Source organism: Pelobates fuscus, chromosome 5 (assembly GCF_036172605.1).
Source record: "Pelobates fuscus isolate aPelFus1 chromosome 5, aPelFus1.pri, whole genome shotgun sequence".
Classification (NCBI taxonomy): domain Eukaryota; kingdom Metazoa; phylum Chordata; class Amphibia; order Anura; family Pelobatidae; genus Pelobates; species Pelobates fuscus.
In genome coordinates this window covers 268826141-268840378 of record NC_086321.1, presented here as the reverse complement: position 1 = coordinate 268840378, position 14238 = coordinate 268826141, and the positions used below count along the sequence as shown (strand labels likewise).

Here is a 14238-nt window from a genome sequence, read left to right as displayed (position 1 = left end):
ATAATAATTTTTTCTGGTTTAATGGTGATTTTTATCTTCAGACACAGGGTACCGCTATGGGGACCAGGTTTGCCCCCAGCTATGCCAAGCTTTTTATGTCTTATTGGGAATATTTATTTATTTACCAAGGGCACAACTGGGGAGCAAACTTGGCCCTATACAGGCGTTAATATTGACGATATTTTTATTATCTGGAAAGGAACTGAGGCAGATTTTAACTTATTTTTTTAATTATCTTAATTCCAACAATTGGGGAATTAAATTAACCAAAAATGTTAGTCCTAACACCATTGATTTTTTAGATCTTCATATTTATATCTGACAAAAAATTGAAAACTTGCACTTTTTTCAAGCAAGTAGATGTAAACAGTTTTATTGAAACAAGCAGCTGCCATCACGATCCCTGGCTTAAAAACATTCCCAAGGGCCAGTTTTTACGAATAAAAAGAAACTGTACAGATGTACTTGATTTTAATTTACAATCGTTATTTTTAAAAGAATAATTCGTACAGAAGGGATATTGTGAAAAAGACCTTCAACAGGATATTGATAATATTAGGGGTCTAAATAGATCACAGCTATTAACTTATAAGAATAAGAATACAAATAATCAGAATAAACAAATCCCTCTTATTTTTAAATTATTGTAGTAACGTTGGTATATTAAAAAGAATTGTGAGCAAAAACTGGCATATCTTGCAACAAGAATATGATATGCGTGATTTTATAGGAGACAAGCCTAAGTTCATCTTTAGGGGGGCAAATTTTTTTTAAACAAATCTTAACTTCAAACTATATAGATAGAGGATAAAAAAAAGATAACTTTTTAACAAAATGGTCAGAAACCCCAAAAGGTTTTTTTCACTGTGGAAACTGCTACGCCTGTAAAAATACCCATGTAACTAAAAAGAAGAAAAATTATTTTATATCAAATATAACTAAAAATAATTTTAATATCACCTCTTTTATTACATGCGAGTCTACTAATGTTATTTATTTATTACAATGTTCGTGCGGTCTACAGTATGTAGGCAAAACTTCAAGACCATTTAAAACAAGAATATATGAACATATTAGAAATATAAAGATTGGGTTTTTAAATCATAGCGTATCTAACCATTTTTTTAGATAGACATAATTCAAACCCTAAAGAATTGGAGTTTACAGCGATCCAAAAAATCCAAAGTCATTGGAGGGGTGGAAATAGTGCTTTTAATTTAAGCAAAAAAGAATCGAATTGGATATTGGAGCTTCAAACATTATGTCCCAAAGGCTTGAACATTGATTTCGAAATAGGTCCAATTTTATGATATAACTTTCTCTCTCTTTTTATGTGTGTGGTGTAAGGGCTATAACTATTCCCCCCTTTTTTTATATATTATGTTTATATATTTTATATTAACATAAGCATTTTACATCTCTTTTTATACTTTTTACTCTGGTTTAATAGATTTAATATTTTTACATATAAATTCTTTTTAATCTTATATTAGTAAATTTGAAGTTCTCTTTAACTAAATGAGATTATACTATTTATACTTTGTAATTTTCTCTCCCTTTCTATTCTTATAATAACCGGACAAAAAACGGACTCTGTTCCTATGGGAACACTATGTTTATATGTACTCTTTGACAAGGCGTACGAAGAACTATACGTTTACGCCCCTTTGGAATCACGTGATCGGAGTCGTACCACGTGATCAAAGCTGAATTAAACCGGAAGTGCTCATTTTAGCGAGACGGCAAAAACTCGCGGCCATCTTTGGAAGGTCGCTCTGTACCTCCATAAATAACAAACACGGCAGACATCTTGCAAGAGGCAAAACACCTCCAACTCTCACCGGAAACACTCCATATATGGCAAAGAGGACGGACTTCACAGCTGTTAATGTTTGTACTGTAATTATATTTATTTTGTATACTATATAAGAATGTTGTGGTAATGCACCTGAGGAAGACCTTGTTCATGAGGTCGAAATGCATTGTGCTTTATTTAAAATTTTATTTCAATAAAAAGTACTTACTTGCTATCCTTTTGACAACCTGGTTCCTGATTTTCACGGAAGAGAAGACCTGAGACGCTTTTTTAAGGGACCCATACATCCATATCAGATTGATAGATCTGCCTTCAAAGTTTAGAGACAACTCATAAAGGCTCTAGATACTGTGAGTTTAACCAAGCTTTATTTTATCTGTATTTTTGTTGAGATATATAACCCTATGAAGGTTTTTCCTTTTAGCTACAGAACTTAGGGATCTCATTCAATACAAGGATATCATTCACTGTGTGCGCAGTCACCATATCTCCTGTTTGTTGTATCTTTATATGTAAGTGTTATATAGTGACTATACACTTTGGTGAATTTTTTTTTTTTTGTCAATCTTTTTATTGAAATTTTGTTTTTATCATACCCTTGCGGGTCAAGAATATTTGAAATGTACATCATACATAATCATGAAAACATAGTACGGCATGAACAATAGCACTTAAACGAAATCATGTACTAGAGAATGAGGACCTGCGATGGTATGTTATCGTGAGTGTGTGAATTGCTTCGGGAGAATGGGTGAGTAACTATAATAAGTGTATAGGAACCCTATCGGGTTCTGAGTTATGGCCTTCTTCTATGTATACCCAGGGCCCAGGGGGATCTGGGGGGGGGGGGGGGTAAGTAGGTTTGGAGCGGTCGCTCCCTCTTGTCAGTGGGGGGGATGAGGTGAGCTAGGAGTGGCTCAAGGCCAGCAGATTATGTGTAGCTATAACTGTGCAACGTAGAACATGTGTGGTAAAGTCTCTGTTACTGGAGTCAGGCCTCAGGAGTAGGTCGCTGGTCAATGGCCTGGTTGGGTGCGGGTATACCCAAAGCATGGCAGAATGTCGGGAATTCCTCAAGTGTGGAGAGTTTGTGAACAGTTCCGTGTCTAGTGACCACCAGGAATCTGGGTGACCTCCAATGGTATTCTATCCCCGCTTCTCTGAGGGTGCTGGTGACTTGGTTCAGCGATCTGCGCCATTGTAGCGTGGCTCTGGTGAGGTCTTGGTAGATGTTAAGCTGTGCGCCTTCAAATGTTAGTGGCGTCTTGCCCCGGAGAGCAGTCATCAGGATTCTTTTGTCTTGGGAGGTAGCACAGCGGACAATCACGTTTCGGGCCAAGCTTGGGGCTGTCCTGCCCGAAGGTGGCAGGCGGTATATCCCATCCGTATTAAATTTCTTGGCCTGTGTAGGTGGCAGGATGGCAGCCACGAGGCGTCTCAGGTAGTGAGGAAATTCGTCTGAGGAGACGTCGTCTGGTACTCCTCTTATTTTTATGTGGTTTCGCCTTGTCCTGTCGTCGAGGGCGATATAGTGGAGGGAGAGTGCTTGCTGTTGATTCTGGAGTGCCAGTACTGTGTCCTGCAAGGTGGTTAGTCCCTGTTTGATGGTAGTAACATCGTTCTCTGTGGTCTGAACCCTGACAGCTATAGCCTGCACGTCAGACTTAATGGCTGCTATGCTGGTTGCCAGGAGGTTTTTGATTTCCCCAATTAGGTGTTGGAAGTCCCGCTGGGTGACTGGGGCAGACCCATCTGTGGTTCCCCCTGGTGTAAGTACCTGTTCTGGGGGTTGGGCATGTGGGCTGGGACCCCTGTGTACCTTCATGGTGTCCTGCTCCGCTTCTCCCGCCATTTTGCTGATATCCCTGGACCCTGATGCAGTCTCCGGTGGGGGTTTCTGGGACCGGCAGCCCATTTCTGCCCGAGTGGGTAAGGGTACCCGTATGGGGATCGTCCCCTGCTGAATCCTCTGGCTGATCGAGGCCGTCGAGGAATGCCGTCCAATCGAGGGCTGCAGCCGGCTTGTAGGCCGCAGGCCTGCGCTTCCGGCGGTTCACCCGTGCCGGGCACACAAACGGCATGGGAGGTTGTAGGGGAGAGTACCGATGGTGCCCCTGGTCAGGAGTGGGTCAGTTGGGGGTTTTATTCCCCACTTGTCGGGCTTTTTTTAAGTATTCCTTTTTGTATGCTGCACTGGTTTTATATATGATATTTTTATACCTTTAGCGCCATCTTTTTATCTCTGTTTTCTATTTAATGCAACTATACTGGTGGCGTATTAATACAATGGTAACTTCATTAAAAAAATGATCCTGGATGGACATACACAAAATCAGTAAATGCCAATGTAGTTTTTTTTCCCCTTCTTTACACACCAGGCATGGCTTCCAAGTAACTGCAAAGAGGTTTTCTTTTTACTACAAAACCAAATGAACAATTTTAATATTTATACACACCATTTGCATCCATGGTAGGAGTTGGAAGCAAATAAGGACCCTCCTTCTGGAACCTTGGTGGGAGAATTACTTTTCGGTCAGACCTGGGAGAAAAAATAAAATAAATGTTTATTTTTGTGTGTGTGATTGATACAATGTAACTCATCCTCGAAATGATCAAATACAGAACAATTTCCCGAATACTTCTATGTATATAAAAGGAACATATGAAAATCGAATAGTAAGTGAATGTGCTTTGGATATGCTGCACTTCTTTTGTATGACTATATACTGCTGATCTACTGAGCTTTCGTTAGACAGTAACGTATGCCCCCAACCACAGCATAAAAAGTCACACTACTGTTGTAGGGGATTACTGCACAAACTGACAATAGAATCCTTGTCTATCAGAATCATCTGATACAGCAAATACAAGTAGAAAAAAAGATGATTAAAGCAAATAGGCATGCCAAGCCAGTCAGTAGTTAGGCACACATCAGCTTAAATGAAAAAAGGAAACTGCATAATGCGTATTAGCAAATGTGCTAATGAAGCACTGTCCTTTAAACAGCAGAAATTGCTGTAAAATATTTATCAGGAAATAAACATGTGATTTCATAAAAAAAAGGAAACCCCATGAATATGTTTATTTACAAACTAGGTCCATTCTCCTAATCCAAGAAAACCCTATCAGATTGCATAATTAACAAAGGAAACAGGGATCCTAATACACTGATTACACATTGTGTACATGAGTTTTCTGCCACTCACTGAGCCTTGTGGTAAACTCTGCAAATGAAAATTAATTTAAGCTGTAGAATTTTGAAGGTGGCAACATTCAAAACTGGAGTGAATGCAGAAGAGAATAGTAAATTCGCAGAGAACACAACTAGTTCAAATATTCAGTAGGTGATGGAATGAGAACAGAATTAGTAAAATACTTTGAGTCAATGATAGCTATCACTGCGTATTACTTTGATTATTTAAAACATGCACAAGAGTTGGGAAATATCAGAAAACCAGGAACAAAACATGCTCTTCAACAGAATTTATTTTCCACAAAAGGAAAAACCCAACACAAAAACAAAACACCTGTACCACTTTGGGATTAGTAGGAATGGGCTTAGTTACCTCAGTCTGCACTTGTCTTGTAACAGATAAAAAACTCTGCTATTGTGATACAAGGACTCCAGAATTATTGCGGTTCCAAGAAAGCAAGGTACATTTTGACCTTGAAAAGGGATACTTTAAGTACTAAAACAACTTTAGCTTAATAGAATTGTTTGGGTGTATAGATCATGGCATTGCAGGCTCATTGCTCAATTCTCTGCTGTGTTGGAGTTAAAGGAGCACTATAGTGCCAGGACAAACAAACTTATTTTCCAGGCACTATAGGATCTTTAGGTCACTCCCAAACTCAGGGGCCCCCTCCCACTGGGCTGAAGGGGTTGAACCCCTTTCAGACACTTACCTTTATCCAGCGCCGGGCAACTCTACACCATCTGCCGACGTCAGATCTAAATGTGCATGCGCGGCAAGAGCCGCACGCGCATTCAAACAGCCCATATAAAAAAAGCATTACTCAATGCTTTCCTATGGATTTACAGCGTCTTCTCACTGTGATTTTCACAGTGAAAATCGCGGAAGCGCCTCTAGCGGCTGTCAGTGAGACAGCCACTAGAGGCTGGATTAACCCTCAGTGAAATATAGCAGTTTCTCTGAAACTGCTATGTTTTCAGCTGCAGGGTTAAAACTAGAGGGTGCCTATAGTGGTCCTTTAACTTTGTTTTTGCAGCCCAAGCCATACCTTGGCCTGGTTGTGACTGACAGACCGCATTAAATTTTTTTTTACATTTTCAATAAGATGTGACAGCACAATGCGTTTTATTTCCTGCCCTGTTAATCGAACTTTAATCACACACAAGAGGCTCCTGCAGGATGTAAACAGAGTTGGAGATACATTCTAAAATTAAACAGACTGTGCTATTAAAGGATGTTCAAATATTAAATCTCTAATTACAGGAAATCTGTAGGAAGAATATGTAGGTCACATGCAGGGGAGGTGTGGCTAAGGCTACACAAACAAGGTGATTTAACTCTTAAATGGCAGATAATGGGAGTAGTGAAACTGTAGAGTCAGGATGAATACCCTGTTTTGGTGTAGATCGAAATAAATATTGTTCATCATATTCACGTTTTTGGGGTGCATCATTGTGCTTTTGCATGTTTTGATTTAATTGGTATCTTGTGAGTGAATGCAGACACAGGGAAAGCAGCATATACAGCCCAACGCAAATCCACTCTATATACACCATTTAATTTATTTTTGTATCTATTCTTTAAAAAAGGTCTTTATAAGGACCTTTTTATAGGTTTCTTAAATCATATTACTGCTTCTCTCTAGGACCAGGGATGGTCACTGTGCATGCCCTAGAGAGAGTGAGTAACTCAGTAGTAGCATAGGCCAGCTTATCTTTGTCTTGCATTTGTCATGTGGCAGCTGAAACAGTTTTCACACCACCACTTGAGTCTTAATTATCAAAACATTTTATGCTTGCACAAAAAGAAACCCACAAAACAAGACTATGTGTTGACATTTAATTATGATCATTACAATGAGCCACAGTCTTGATTATTCTGTGATACAATCAGGAGTGTTTACTTGACAAGAATATTTAAAAGGTTGTTTCTCTACAAGCAATAAAGTAAATCTCTCAAAAGCATCATGCTTTTATTAACATCTTTATTATACATTTTAGACATTTATAGGCCCACATTCATTTAACACATTGGGTTTATTCACTAAACGTAGAATTATAGTGAATTGAAAACTAATCTTGAAAAAATTTGAAATGTTATAACTAACATAGTGGATAAAAGGGAGCATATTGTTACACAGAGGTACCGCCACGAGTATGACATGATGGTCTGTGAAACGTACAAGTCTCCTTGTGTATGTGACACGTAGGTCACCATAACATGAGAAAAGCCAAAACAAGAGATAAATAAGAAGCCAAAACATTACTATAGGTAATGTGAGAAGGGAGTGAGGGGTGGTTAACCCTGGTAAACGATTGTAGATTATACAGGTATGGTATCAGGGCAAATTAGAACTTTTGCCTATTTTGTTTTCAATTTTATGTTTAGTGAATACACCCCAAAATCTACTTTAACCCCTTAAGGACACATGACATGTGTGACATGTCATGATTCCCTTTTATTCCAGAAGTTTGGTCCTTAAGGGGTTAAGCAAGCCAGGTTGTTCATTATAACAATGTGAACAAAATAAAACCGCTTTGTCTTTAGCAACTTGGGTTCTTTACAACAATAGCGCACCTGGCTTTAGTAAAGGTGCAAAACCTGTTTAATGCCGGTCACAACCATTTGGAGCCAGGAAAATACATTCCTTTATCTAATTCCTCATGTATCCCATTCACATTTAAAATGCAACTAGATCCACCCCTTGAGATTTACAAAAAAAAAAACTATTCAGCTGTATTAACCATGGAGTACTTAAAACCAAAAGGTGTAGAAAATCAAGCCATTGTCTACTAATAAAATACCTCTTTTAGCCGTACTGGTATTAGAAAATCACAGACTCCGCTTGAGAACTGAGCGGGGACCCACCGAAGGGCAGGCTATTTCAGCTGCTGCCTGTTCTCAGTATTCTCTTGCAACCTGTTTTTTGCTCTCCATAAGTTTAAAGGGTAATCCAGACGTGGACCCCTTTCTCACTGTGCCTAGAGAGATATCAGCTATGCCTCACTGATGATGCCTAACAAGGCTGAAACGATCATCTGGGGTTGCTGTGTCGCTCGTGCAGAGAGAACTTGCTGGCATTTCGGATCTGGACTGCCCGTATGGGTGGGACCAGTCTGAAATGTTTCAGAGATGTTCTCTCTGTAATGGCACAAGATGAGCAAAAACCAGCTTGAGAACTGAGCGGGGACCCACCGAAGGGCAGGCTATTTCAACTGCTGCCTGTTCTCAGTATTCTCTTGCGACCTGTTTTTTGCTCTTCACAGACTAAGAAACTCAACAATCAAGAAACTGCATGTGTTTTTTTGTTTTAAAATCACTTAAGAAACCTGGGGTGAAAAAAAGGCCTCTTGTTAACCGTTATAATGAAAGTGGATTATAGTTTTTAAAGGGGCATTCCAGGCACCAAAACAACTTCATCTACATAAAAATGCTATGGTGTCAGGGCACACTCACCTACAGGGGTTAAACCGTCAAACAGTTTAACCCCAAAGTTGCTTCCAGCACCAATCACTACTTCCCTCTACCTCCCTAAACAGCAACGGGTTTCTGAAATTTCAATTTCAGGAAGCACGGAGTGCCACCGAGCAAAGGCGCTGCTGACTGGATAAAAGTGGTCAGCTGAACGCTCTCAGCCAATCAGCAGCGCCCATGCCCTGCAGCACTCCACGCTTCCTGAAACTGGAGGCAACTGGAGGAAACATTGGGGTTAAGCCAGTTGATAACGGTTTAACCCCTGAAGGTGATCGTGTGCCTGGGATCCTTCCAGCACCATAACAACTTAATGTATATGAAGTTATGGCGCCTTAAGCGGCATAAACTGTCTCTTTATTTAAAACACAACCACTCATTCAATCCAATATATTTTCACTGTATTATTATTGCCATTTATATAGCGCCAACAGATTCCGTAGCGCTTTTCTTGTATTCTTAACCCCTTAAGGACAGAGCTTCGGAAGCTTGTCTTTCACTTTGTGACAACGGCATTTTTTGCTGTTTGCGTTCAACTGCACTTTGCATTTGACTAATTTATTGCACCGACGCATATTATATACCGTTTTTTAAAGGACAGAAAGGGCTTTCATTTGATGTAACATATATATATATATATATATATACACACATGCTTATTTATTATAAAAAAAATACAGAAAAATGCAAAAAAAATGAAAAAAAAGATTTTTTTTTTTTTACAGTTTTTGCAATAATAATGTGTGCCTAATTAGTGCAGGTTAAGGAAAGTAATTAAAAATAAATTCATTTAGTTGTTCTGATTTACAGAATATATAATGTGTCTGTGATTTTCAGTTTTTTTTGTTAGTTACAGGTCACAAAGCACAAGGAGTAAAATAAACTTTTAATATGGAGCGATTTTAGAATTTGGTATGTTTGTCTTGTAAGCTTTATAGCCATAAAAGAAAACAAAATTGCCACACAAAAGTATATATTTATATAAAGTAGACACCACAGGCTATTTACCTAAGGTTGTTTTGACACTTTCTACGTAGCCATTTTACCGCCAACCTCTGCTAAATATTGGAGTAAAATTGTGTTTTTTGGGGGTTTTCGCACACAAACTTATAACAAAGAACTTCTCATGTGTATTTTGTAAAGTTGGTGTGTGCTATTCCTGTACAAAGTTTTATTATGTGTTCAGTTACTTCTGCTGAGTACAACGGTACCCCCATTGTATGTCTTTGGCACTATTTCGTGAAGCTACAGTGCCATATAGGAGACCTGTCCTTTTCAGTATTCACAGTAGAATTTTGAGAGACGGATTTAATGAGCCTATGCTTCCATTTGGGGTATTATAACAGTTTGACTGTTCAAAAAAAAAAAAAACCACAAAGGCCTACCATTTGTAAAAGTAGACACCCCAGGGTATCTCATAAGGTGCATATTGTGCCTTAACATGCCCCCATTTTTTTACCATTACATGCCAAAGTATGTGGTAAAAAATAATTTTGTGCATTTTTTACATACGGATTGCATTTTTGCTGGGCATTTTGAATATTTCATATGTGCCACTAAGTTCAAACCCCCCAAATTATGCTCAGCTAAGTCTTCTGAGTAAAAGGACACCCCCATTGTATGTCTATGGCACTATTTCGTGAAGCTACAGTGCCATACAGGAGACCTGTCCTTTTCAGTATTCACAGTAGAATTTTGAGAGACGGATTTAATGAGCCTATGCTTCCATTTGGGTTATTATAACAGTTTGACTGTTCAAAAAAACCCCACAAAGGCCTACCATTTGTAAAAGTAGACACCCAGGGTATCTCATAAGGTGCATATTGTGCCTTAACATGCCCCCATTTTTTTACCATTACATGACAAAGTATGTGGTAAAAAATTATTTTGTGCATTTTTTACATACGGATTGCATATTTGCTGGGCATTTTGTATATTTCACATGTGCCACTAAGTTCAAACCCCCCAAATTATGCTCATCTAAGTCTTCTGAGTAAAATGACACCCCCATTGTATGTCTATGGCACTATTTCGTGAAGCTACAGTGCCATATAGGAGACCAAGCCAGATCAGTTTTTACCGAACTTTGAATTTTGACGCCGGGCCTAAGTGCAATTTCCAAGCATCTTCGCAGGTTTTAAATTCAAACTACCCCACAAAGGCCTACCATTTCTTAAAGTAGACACCCCAGGGTATTTCAAAAGGCATATTTTGAACCTTAGCGTGGGATCATTTTTCCGCTAGCGTTTACCAGGTGTAGTGGTAATAAGCGTTTTTTTCTGCCTTTTTGACACACAAAGTGAGTTTGCACAGTATATTTTGCAAACCATATGTGTACTACCACTGTATAATACTTCATATGTTGCTCAGCTATGTCTGCTGAGTACAAAAATACCCCCGTATGTACCTTTGCCAGGTATATGTGGACATCGGAGGGGCACATTTGGGACACAGCCATTCCATTTTTTTTCAAACTTTCAATTTTTACGCTGTGCCCATGTCCCATTTTAGAGTATTTTACCAGGCTATATAAACCAAATACCCCATAAAGCCATACCATTTCTTAAAGAAGACATCCCAGGGTATTTTAAAAGGCATATTTTGAACCTTAGCGTGGGATCATTTTTCCGCTAGCTTGTACCAGGTGTAGTGGTAATGAGCGTTATTAAATGTATTTTTTTACTTTTTACTTTTTTTTTTTTAATTCTTTATTTTTGCGTGCATGAAAGGTAACAGACATCTTTCCTCGCCACAACAGCGTTCGGAAAGCGAAGCATTACACAGTTACTATACAGTCATGGCATTAAAACAGTGCACATTTTTTTTTTAGTGAGAACAAGCTTATACGTTGTGAGGCCGTATATGAACAGTAGGTTGGTAAAGATAAGCAGATTGCCGAGGCAATATATGAACAGTATGTTGATATAGACATGCAGATTGACGAATGTTTGAGCTAGAGGCATGCAAGATTTAACGAATTAATAAACATCAACTAAAATAACGTACGAGTAGGCCTAAAGGTTAAAGCGTTGGTTTCAGGCTAATAATGCTAACAGTGCTTGGGTGGGTGGTCACTATAGTATGGTGTCATATTACATAGGTATTCTAGAATGCATAGCTGCATCGCTATTACAAGCACCTTTCCCTGCTCAGTTAACAGGACAGGTGGGGTACACGATTAGGTAGAGCGATGTGTCATAAAACTGTAGTTGGTTTGCGCTATTAGCCGCGGTCATGGTGCGGTAGCACGGTTATAAGGAGGCTCATGCATAGAATTGTTTGCTATAGAGATGAGCAAAACGTAATGCGTAGCTCGGCGCATATTACACCACATATTATTTAACAAGGTTAAGTAATAAGCATATAAAGTTAACAAAATTCACAGTGACATTTTCAAGTGAAAAAGGGGATACAATACAGTAAGGTTGCGATCAAGTTTGTTGTGAAATGTCAGTAGTACAGCACTTTTTTTTTTTTTTAGAACATGAAATAACAATAATGGACATTCAAATTATATACAAGCCTATCGGCAAGCAAAATATTCAAACTAAGCTTGTTCATTCCTAGCGGGAGTTGTGTGTCTAGCTGTTGGTACTTGTGGGTCATATGAGTGGGTGGTAGTTGGGGTCCAGACTGAGGTGTACATAAACTTGTTTTGCATTGTGATCTAGATTATGTGAGTGGCAGGGTGTTAGTGAGTAACGTTTCGGTTTACTGTGTGATTGTGCGCCGTGTAGAGTTCTGCTGGGGTTTATGTACCTGTGTAGTGTCGGTCGTGGGGGTGCCCCCTGTGCTGGTGCAGTGCGTGGAGTGTAGTCAGTAGAGAAACCTGCGTTCAGGGGAGGTTTGCGGATGCTTATGAGCAGGAGTAACATTTGCCTTGTTTGAGAATGGTACTGCTGCTCCGCTCCTTTCGTACGGTATGCTTGTCAGGGCAGGGTGGGTGCGTTATCAGGATGGGCAATGTATCTTAGAGCAAGCTATGGTCAAATGTGAGGAATGCATAATGTGTAGTACCCCTTATGTGGAGCTCTGCATGTCGCTGCTCTGCTTGTTAAACATGGTTTGTGTCCATATGTCAGTCCCATAGGCTAAGAGGGATGCCAGAGGCCATCCCCAATTATGTTTATAGATACCAACGTGTTCCTATCAGGTGGGCAAAGGGCGTGCATGGTAGAAGCACGACATGTGTTAAGAGTGTGGAATGGTCCTGATTCTGGATATGGAGCCCTCAATTGACCCACATCACAGTGCAATGTATGCCCTGTGAGGCCCCCTGCTTAGACACATAGTGCGCAGAAAGATTTTCACTGTACATCAAAACTTAACATATTAACTCTGTAAAACAAATTAGCTAGGTCACTGCGTGTGGGATGGAACGAAGAAAGTAGAACTTAGCAATAATAGAACATATACAATTTCGGAGTCACATATGCTGGAGTGGGTACACGTTTGGCATGCCTATTATAGGTGGAGAGCACGCTGTATGTACTCAGGGCAGACAATATCAGGATAGACTCTATAGAATGCTTTTTATCTGAATATTACATCGATATACTAATAGGGGAGAAATAGTCCGTGGAGGGACAGTTCTCTAGATTCGAAGGGTCGGGCTATGTTGTCAGGTCCCGTGGGTAGGAGTTTTGAAAGCCGACCATAGCATAGCGGGTTAGGTGATGTCATCCGGTGAGCACGGGGAGTAGGCCATTGTGGCCTGGTACAAGCTGTCCAGTTAGTCTTGGTAATTAAAGGTTCTGCGCGGGGGCCACTGACTAAGCCGCAAGTGCGTTTCAGGGGGAGTCAGTCATCCCGGAAAGGATGGTTGCCACGTAGACTGGCCGTAGTGGTGAGCGCGGGTCGCTGCAGTCCAGGGTTACAAATAATGTGTGGGCTACATTTCAGGTTAAGTGTCTCGGCAAGGATCATCGGGGTAACTTACATGCAGTGTCCATAGGGTATATAGTACCTGGGGTGCCGTCTTCAGGTGGTGACCGCCGCGTAGGATTCCGGGGTTAAACCTCTCGGAACAAAGGGGTTGATTTTGGCCGGGTCCCAGGCCTGTGCTGGGGTGGATGGGTGGAGAGGTCGTTCCCGGATGAGCAAGGTCTGTGGTATGCCCAGTGTCCGCAGGAGGTCAGGGGCTTCTTCTATGCCATGCACCAAGTGAGATGCCGTACCTTTCTGCACACTGAGAGCTCTGGAGTTCCGCCAGCGGTATGACACTCCGTGCTGTTGGAGCAGTATGGTGAGCGGCTGAAGTGTCCTGCGCCAGGCCAGGGTGCTGCCGGACAGGTCAGCGAAAAAGGTCAGACCCCTGTTTTCAAACTGCAAAGGGGTCTTACCTCGGAGGGCCGAGAGAATCGTCGCTTTGTCTTTAACGCTTCGGAAAGTGATTACAGTGTCTCTCGTAGCCGTTGGTGGAGCCTTGGGAGGTTTCTGGGTTCGAAATAGGTCAGCCGGGGTGATGGTCCTGGCCTGGTCGTTTGGCAATATGGCGGCTATCATACGCCGTACCACCTGCGGTAGGTCGGTCTCGGGTATCTCGTCCGGGAGCCCTCTGACCTTCAGATTCTGCCTTCTCCTGCTGTCTTCTTGGGCAGCATAGCGGCGTTCATATATCTGGGTCTGTTTTTGTAGGTCCAGTACTGCCTGTTGCAGGGTCGTTAGGTCCTGCTGGTGCCCCTTAGACGTTGTCTCTAGAGTGTTAATGCGGCCTGTCAGGCCCTGCAATTCTCCCCTGAGGGCTGTTACATCTGC

At 40.7% G+C, this 14238-nt stretch overlaps 1 protein-coding gene across 2 annotated transcripts in view; it reads right to left on the bottom strand.

The window, feature by feature from the left end:
- Nucleotides 1–14238, bottom strand: part of TDRD7 (tudor domain containing 7) — a 64263-nt gene that overhangs the window by 28386 nt on the left and 21639 nt on the right. For both annotated transcript variants that reach the window (XM_063455280.1, XM_063455282.1), the window contains exon 4: nucleotides 4273–4355. In XM_063455280.1, the coding sequence (XP_063311350.1) occupies nucleotides 4273–4355 (83 nt within the window). The remainder of the gene's footprint in view (nucleotides 1–4272; nucleotides 4356–14238) is intronic.